Below are 8,799 nucleotides of genomic sequence, written 5' to 3'. Positions count from 1 at the left end.
AAAAAAAAAAGAGGAGGAATTGTTTCTCTGGAAAGGTCTTTCATTCTGTAGAGTGAATGCTACCACTTACTCTAAAATTATAAAAATAAAAAATACTTCTCTTCAGATTTCATGTTTTAGGGAAGGCTGTGGCTTCTGTTTTTCTGTTTCAGAAGCAACTTTGTAGTCATAACTGAATATGATCATGTTCCCAAGAAGTTAATACCAATCAGAGCCTAACTGTTGCATGCTTGCTAGTCAGACAGTGCCCAAATTCTGTAGATGCTATTTGTATGTTGGTTTTTGAGAGCTTAGTTTATGGAGACTTCTTAGTAATCAATTAATCATCAAATTGACATTTTATTACCTTTGAAGTTACTGTTTTCATTATTTTGATTCCAGAGATGTAGCACAGTACTCACTAAGAGTTAGCAAGGTGTTTATGACAAATACCAACTTGTATTCAGCTCGGGTACAGCTGAGCACTGTCGCTCAGGGCCAGGGTGGCAGCTGTGTTGAGCAGTAAGAATGTGCTATTCTGTGCACATTCCAGAATTACTATATTTTTAAGGTACTATACTTTTTAAGGTCTTTCTGTGCTTCCATTTTCCATCTGGAAAAGGAAACACAAGGACAATGCTGGTAGTGCTTATAAAAACAGAGATATTGTGAACATTTCACATTTTTACAATCCTGGGTTTCTTTTTGAAACCAGAATTTCCTTTTGAACCATAAAAGTAGCATAAACAGAAGATTGCGGGGACTTAACAACACTGTAAGGGGTGTGCGTGTGTGTGTGTGTGTGTGTGTGCGTGCGCGTGTGTTGAGATGCAGGGAAAAATGTACGTGGTTGATCTTATTGCTCTTCAGTTTGTGGAACTTTCACTCTTTTGAGTGAATATTCACTAACAACCATCAGGGCCCTGGTTTAGGCATGAATGACACTAAATGAAGGAATATTCACTTGGAGATTTGATTTTGTTCTGTTTTGATTCTACCACTTAATATATACTAACAATTAATTCAGGATACTTGCTTGCAAGAAACAGATCTTTGTTTTGTTTTCTTTCATCTCTGTTGTGAAATAGCCAAATTATGGAAACCAGCAGTACGGACCAAATAGCCAGTTTCCAAATCAGCCTGGTCAGTATCCCACTCCCAATCCTCCAAGACCCCTTACATCTCCCAACTATCCTGGACAGAGGATGCCAAGCCAGCAGAACACAGGGCAGTACCCTCCTCCAACAGTCAACATGGGGCAGTATTACAAGGTAAGCATTTTTAGATTATCCGTTCGCGTTCTGGTAGACATTTATGGATGAAGTCATATTTATGACTTCTTAGCTACTGTTCTTACATCATTAAAGGAAAGACAGAAAAAAATACAGTGCTTATGCTCATGTTCTAGATATCACAGGAACAAGTTCATCAGCCAAGTTGGATTACAGCTTCATATCAGTTCATAAAGAAAACTGAATATTACTGCGACTCATTAGGAGCTCTTGGTTTCACTTCAAATATAGCTTGTAAAAATAAGTACATAATGGATACAGCTGTAAAATTTTCACCTGTTCATGACAAACTACAAGAATACAGCTTTGGAAATTTGTAATAAACAAGTTCCACATTGCAGCATCCCAATTTCAGACCTACTGTGGTCTCTGTGAGGTTAAACCAGACCAAAATTAAAAGCTGTTGCAACTGTAGAATTTATGTTCAGTACTGAAGTTTGCATGACTTTCTCCCACTTCTCCCTGTTTTCTCTGTTGTTGTTGGGTTGGTTTTTTGTTTGTGGGGTTTTTTGTTCTCTTTTTTTTTCCTGTGCTGTTTGTTTTGGGCAAGAAGTAGAATTGTTTGCATGTTGTATAAAACCTTTTTTATGGAATTATCCTGATTGCTTCTGATTATCCATGTTGACTTTTACTGAAGACCTTCTGAAGTTTGACGTCTCTTGCGCACAGATACTTGAGTGAATATAAAAATTGAGAGGACTGTGGATGGTCTGATCTGCTCTTAAATCTATAGCTCTAGGTTACTTTCTCATTTTGGAGGTTGGAAGGTGCAAATTTGTCTTGGATTGGAATTTCTTGTGTGAATCACACAGAAAACACACCACTGAAAAAGGAGCCAAAAAAAACCCCAAACCCTTTTCTATAGAGTATCTGTTCTACGTGCAGCCAAGCTGTCCACTGCAACATGCCCCAGGAAATCCTGTTGCATCGTAGCAGCTTTTGCAGAAGAACACAACAAGCTGACAGATCCTCAACCACTGCTGTTCCAGTGCAGTCAATTATGCTAAAATAAGAAGACTCCTTTGAAGTTTTAAAGTGACAGATTTAAAATATATATTTTATATCTTTTTTGTTTATTTGTTTATTTTGGCTAGATTTTAAGTTTTTTTTGTTTTGTTTTGTTTTTATGAAATAGTTCTGATGGGGGATTTGTGGTCTTTCCAATGCATTTTGTATTCAAATATAGACCATTCTTGGAAACAGTTAGAGAATAACTTGTCAAGAAGGGAGATTATCTCTGACTAGGGAAAAATAAAAATTCCATAGATGAAGCTTAAACCTGTGGACTATAATGGCTGTGGAGACAGGAACTGTATGTTTTAATGAAAAGAAAAGAAAGAACACACACACAGAAATGTAGGATGGAAAAGTAAAGACTTAGAATATAACTCTCTTCTTGGGTACATCAGAGTACCTTACTCTAGCAGCGTGGCATTTAGATGTGGAATCAGATTTTCAGTCCTCGTATTTTGGCTGCTTGTAAAGGTGTTCATTTTGTGATGCTCTGTTATGTGTGCACTTATGGTACACTAACTATTAAAAGAGGACGCCAGGCAGTTGCAGTTTTGTTTAGTATCATCATCTTTCACGTTATTCCTACTGGTTCATTCTGTTACCTCCACCCTTCCCCTTAATTGCAAGAAACAAAACCAATGGTGTTTTAATACTAGAACTACTATTTATAATTAACCATCTGTTTTCTTTTAGCTAGTCTCATTTAGCAGCAAACAGAGAACAGAGTCAAACTGTAGATGCATAGAATAAAACAGATCCCCTGAGCCTCAGAGCCTTCATTCTGAGTAGGTGAATTGGACAGGAATGGAAAAAAAAGAGTAGATCGGAGTGAAAGGGTCACAGACATTTTAATTCTGTGTCCTTCGGTTTTGTTTTTCGTGTAGGCTTTTGAGCACTGGGGTCTTTTTGGAAGGAAACTAAATAAGTGCAAAGGGCTGGATGGGCTGGAGTGTTGTTAACTGAAACAGTTGGTTGTGGAAAGAGAGCGTTCAGTGAAACGCAGTAAGCGTCTTAGCAGCCTTGCTTTTTATCTGGTCGTTGCCTGAATGAAACTGGCTGGTCTGCTGGTTCCAGATGCTGCTTGCTTCTTCTGGTCTGCCTCTTCCCTAAAGGCCTCATGGGACATCCTGTGGTTTCTCTTCCTTCTGGAGACAGAAGAGCCTTCCTCCTTTGTTTGTAGTCGTTGATGTTTGATAACAGTACAGATCACGAAGCTTATTATTGTTACTTTCAGACTGCAATAACAATGTGATGTTATTTATTTTCTAGCCATCAAGGCCTGTACCTGTGGCAAATTACCCTCATTCACCTGTTCCAGGAAATCCCACGCCACCTATGACTCCAGGGAGCAATATTCCTCCATACCTGTCACCTAACCAGGATGTCAAACCACCATTCCCACCTGACATTAAGCCAAATATCAATGCTTTACCACCACCTCCAAGTGAGTAGCAACCAGAATATTCCCCCTGTCATTTATTGTCCCTTCATTCTTTGCCACATACATTTCAGTCTGGAAACAAGGTTTGATTGCTGCTCTGGGAGAGGCTCAGATTGCTAAGTTGTAATAAGTGGCATGGCCCTGCTGCACAGCGCAGATTCTGTAGAGTGAGGAGAAAGGAAAAGGAATACTGTCCCCTCCTAAAATAGAGCATCCCAAGAAGTTCTTCAAAATTAAAGTATTCATTACACATTTCTTCAAAGTATTCCTTTGATACACTTCCTTATGATAAAACATTTAATTTCGAGTTGTGTTATGTGTGCTTAGTAGGCTTGTTGATTGTATGAACTTTTATTGTGGTATATTTTGTTCAAGGGCAAAGCCATTCATTGATCATAACAGCAGAATGGCACATGATATGAATATTTATAGCGTTGTCTCCATTGTGATCCATACAGGCTTAAGAATATTCAGTAGCATGCCAAAAATTGATATATGTTCCTTTCAAAGCCACTCAACCTCACAGCTACATTTGGCTGCGAATAGGGAAGGAATAACAAGATCTCTCTGGCTCTGCACTAGCACAAGATGTTTGATGTTTTGCTATGACTGATGAACAGTAGGAGATATTACTTACTAGGGAATTGGGAGAATCTTTGTTTCCTAAAAAGGACTTCTGCTGCATTAGCACTTTGCAGCCAGTCTTTGGAATTCAGGATAGCTGAAAAATGAAGTAGAAGAAAGTGACTTGCAGTATTGTTTGGGCAAAAACACAGTACTTAAAGGCATTTGGTCTGCATTGTTTAGCTGTAAATTACCATAAAACCTTGTGTTACTAGATCAGATAGCAATTGTGTGCTAGTATATTTGATCTTGGGAAAGGTTCAGCTGAAATTAATTGGATAATGTTTCTCCCTGCTCAAAGCAGAAGAAATAGCTAAACATCATTGCTGTTGGCCATAATCAAGAGTTGTCAGTCTTTTTGCTAACAGAGAAAGACTGGACACCAAATCTATGCAGTGATAAAAACACAAGTTCTTGCCACATTGTTGCCCACAATAAAAGGAGAATAGAAGAGTCGGGTTTTCCATTGTTATCAGTTTGAGCCTTTTCACTTGCATTGATTAGATCCTGTACCTACTTGTGTCCTTCTTTTGTGTGTGTATGAACCTGCAAAGTTAAACCCAGTAGCAGATCGCTGTGCCATTTGTTACTATTCTGTATAAATATACACATTATTATTGCACTGCAGATGCTAAAGGGAAAGTTCATGCTTTCTCTCCCTCTTCGATCCCAGCCAACCACAATGATGAGCTGCGTCTGACATTTCCTGTGAGGGATGGTGTTGTGTTGGAGCCTTTCCGGCTGGAACACAACCTGGCAGTCAGTAACCATGTCTTTCACTTACGGCCAACTGTTCATCAAACGCTGATGTGGAGGTAAGCTGAGTCTTGTTGTGGAGAAGTCTTGCACCAGCAGTGGAGAATTGGCAAGAAATGTGAACTTCATTTAAGTTTGCCATTTCACTTCAAAAACTGTGGCCTAGCTAGGAAAAGTCCCCTTTATGCTCACAGGTAGTCTCACCTGCTGATTTCCAAAGGCAGCATGTTTTAAAATACTTCCTGATGGATGTTGCATTTCCTGGCTGATAGCACACTCTGAAAAGTCGTCGTAACCACTTCATCATTTCTGCTCTGGGTAGAATGAGTGCGGGATGTGCGTGACTAACACTGTTTCAAACTTTGATGTAGCAGGCTCTGAAGCCTTATATGCTCTGTGACCTGTGAAATATTAGTTGCAGGTATAGCTGAAATTAAATGGCTGGATATCTGATAATTAAAAATAACATGCTAAAGAAGAACCCAGTTTAGATGCCTGATAGCATCAGTTGGAAAGAAAACTGCTTAAATCCTCCAAAGTTTTGAAACTGATTTCATACATCTCCGCTCTTCTATGAATCCCCAAATAAGGATGGATCAGAAATACAGAATATAGCTTCCCATACATAAAGTCTCCTGTTTTTCAATTGCAGCAAATGCTACTTCCAGTACAGAGAAATAGTTTTCCTAGGTGGTAGGAATTTAATTTGGATTTGCATGAGTGATTCCAGCTTATGTGCTGCTTTCAACATTTAGATCAGCTTACAATCACAGCCAGATTTCTTTTTCTATTTGTATGTTTTCAAATCCTACCAAATAACTCTGTCTCCTGTTTTTCTGAGAAAGTATTTCAGTGTTATCCTGTTTTCTGATTGCATTGTTTGAAGCTCTGTGCACCGTGGAGCTCGGATAGCCACTCACTAACCTGTACAGAGATTGTTTTACAGGTGTAGCAGCTGAGGTGGTAAAACACTGCATCTTTAGCACATTTTCTGTTATGCCTTCCTCACTTTCGGCTTCTTCTGACCCTGGATCAAATACACCCTGACCTAAATTAGACTAATAACTTGTAGTTTCAGCTTTTTCCACCTGAGGACCTTCTTCCCATTTACTGGAATTTGAGACTTTTGTTTTTATGGTGTGGACAAAGCACAAGGTGTTCAGGGGTAGCTGAGAGATGTGCTGGGTTCTCTGCCAGGGTGGACTCTGGCTCTAAAGCTGAGACTGGTCATAGGATACAGGAGTGGTTTGCTGCCACAGTGCGCAAACTTGAGGTAGCCTGGGGGGTTAAAATTGAGAGAGATTTCAGACAGACCACATCCAATAATTAACACCTAACTTTGAGATCAGTTATTGCTTACTTGAATTTCATTATCGTGGAGTACTAGAAGCAGAGGGGGTTTTGGCAGTTATTTGCTGGTTCTTATTAATAAGTAATCACTACTGGGGATTGTGCTGGCTCATTCAGTAGATTTATAGTGCTGCACTGAGGCATGAGGCTGTTTCTTAATATCTGTTCTTTTTTTCTGTTCGTTCTTTCTTCCTTAGCTCACCAAACACACAGCCTTTATTTAAACTCATTTTAATGAAGACTCATAGGTAAACTGTGCTCAGGTCTACTGTTTTGAAAAGCTTGTCAGTGGTGGGGAGAACGGATGGTCCTGTAACAAAGTCATTGCAAATTTACCTCAGGGCTGGATGGATTCCAAAAAAATGAATTAGCCACATGTGTGGAAGGATTTTGTTTTTATAGAGAATGATGGAATTGAGCCAGTTCTGAATATTTTTCTGCCAGTTAAAATATTCAGCAGAACCTCTCACGTGTACACCCGTAACGAACTGTTTTTGTCCCCACTGGGAACTTTTCATAGTTATGAGAAACAGAAGATTGAAAGCAAGAAATTGAAGCTGGCTTGAAGCTGGCTCAATCTTGGCACTACTTAGTTATTAGCAGAGACCTGCTGGGGGGCTGTGTGCTAAGAACGCGAAGGTCTCCTAATCTCTGTTCTCACCCTGAGACTTTCAGCAGACCTGACCAGAGTTCTCAGGAATGCACATAATCCATTTGGGTTTTATATTAGAGGCACTGAGGCTTGCTTCCCTCTGAGTTTCAGTGGTTGCTGTTGTTCTCATGAGATGAGAATTTCCAGTAGATCTTGGAAGAGATCTTTCAAAACTTGTCAGTAAAATACTGATATCTAGGAACACTTGATATAGAAAGATAATGCTAAATGGTCACTTAATTTGTATTCTGTGCTTTTCTTTACTAAAAACAAAACAAAACAAAAAAACATTTTTATCCAATACTAAATCTAGATGTTTTGAAATCTGTTAAGTCAGGACATAGTTAAGTCAGAGCTCAAATCTCTATTTCTGGATAAGGAAAATGACAGTTAAGATGATGATCTGAATGAGCTGTTACTTGTTGATCTTACAGAATACGTATTCTTCCAGATAAAATGAAGAAATGAGCACCTGAGTTTTCAAGCATAAAAGATAACCATTGAGCAGAACGTTTTAGCTATCACAAACAGCAGAATTCCAGCATTTCAGTTCAGTTCCTCATGTTCTTTTACATTTCTTCTTCAAATTGCTCTTTTCTAACACACTGACATTTGTGTGTGACACTTAGAAGTCATAATCTCTACCCATTTAATTTTTATTAACTTAGTCTTAGCCACTCCCTTTTTTTGGAGGTGTTATAAATCTAATTTTGAGGTGCTGAATAGCATGTGATATTTATTAGTAGAGGGAGGAAGGGAACCCTACTCTGAAAGAAGTGTAACTTGGGTAAATTTAATCCACAGCTGTGTTAATTTGGAATCACAGACATACAGGCAGTGCGAAACAGAGGTCATTTTCTATTAGTCGATTTACCTGTTCTAAGGCTGGAATAGCTATATCTGTACTACGTCTGACAAGCACTTGTTCAAAACCTTGTTCAAATGCCCTGAAACAGTGAAAGATCTGGAATCTTCTAACACAACCTGCTGCAGTGTATAACTTTCTTGTTCTTGACTTTTCACTCAGACATGAAAAATCTATCTGATGTTAACATTTCTTTTCTTGCAGGATCATTTCACAGTCTGTTTTTGCAAAGTGGTTTGAGATGTTCCCTTGGAAAGTCCTTTATAAGTGTAAAATATTAACAACTCTGTAGTATGCTTGCATCATTAATTCATCATGACTTTCTTCTGTTAAGGGTTTTTGTGATGAAAGTATGTTATATCTTTTATTGGGAATAATTCTAGAAGAATACTCTGATTGGTCAAGAAAAAATGTCCCTAGCTACAAAAAAGACCTCCCTCTGCAATGTGCAAGAAAAGTTAAAGGAAGATTTATTGGTTGTTGTACAGGTCTGACTTGGAATTACAGTTCAAATGCTATCACCATGAAGACAGACAAATGAACACAAACTGGCCAGCTTCAGTCCAGGTCAGCGTTAATGCAACCCCACTTACCATCGAACGTGGTGACAACAAGACATCTCATAAACCTCTGCACCTAAAGCATGTCTGCCAGCCAGGAAGAAACACGATTCAAATTACAGTCACAGCATGTTGTTGTGTAAGTACATCGAGCTTGCGGCTGCAGCTGCTGATGCTGACTTTGCTATTTAGTGCAGTTTGCAAATGTCGCCTTGGCTGAAAAAGCCTTCCTCTCAAATTTTTTTTTTCCACGATTTTTTTTGGTA

General features: G+C 38.8%; 1 protein-coding gene across 9 annotated transcripts in view; it reads left to right on the top strand.

Moving 5' to 3' along the window:
- ZMIZ1 (zinc finger MIZ-type containing 1) overlaps window positions 1–8,799 on the top strand; it is a 280,166-nt gene that overhangs the window by 249,624 nt on the left and 21,743 nt on the right. For 7 of the 9 annotated variants that reach the window (XM_019617563.2, XM_010714337.3, XM_010714340.3 and 4 more), the window contains 4 exons: window positions 1,068–1,250; window positions 3,555–3,729; window positions 4,979–5,165; window positions 8,462–8,672. In XM_019617563.2, the coding sequence (XP_019473108.1) occupies window positions 1,068–1,250; window positions 3,555–3,729; window positions 4,979–5,165; window positions 8,462–8,672 (756 nt within the window). The remainder of the gene's footprint in view (window positions 1–1,067; window positions 1,251–3,554; window positions 3,730–4,978; window positions 5,166–8,461; window positions 8,673–8,799) is intronic. The other 2 variants (XM_010714339.3, XM_010714338.3) reach the window with 1 other exon arrangement.

Source organism: Meleagris gallopavo, chromosome 8, assembly GCF_000146605.3.
Source record: "Meleagris gallopavo isolate NT-WF06-2002-E0010 breed Aviagen turkey brand Nicholas breeding stock chromosome 8, Turkey_5.1, whole genome shotgun sequence".
NCBI classification, from domain to species: domain Eukaryota; kingdom Metazoa; phylum Chordata; class Aves; order Galliformes; family Phasianidae; genus Meleagris; species Meleagris gallopavo.
This window is presented reverse-complemented; position numbering and strand designations above follow the sequence as displayed.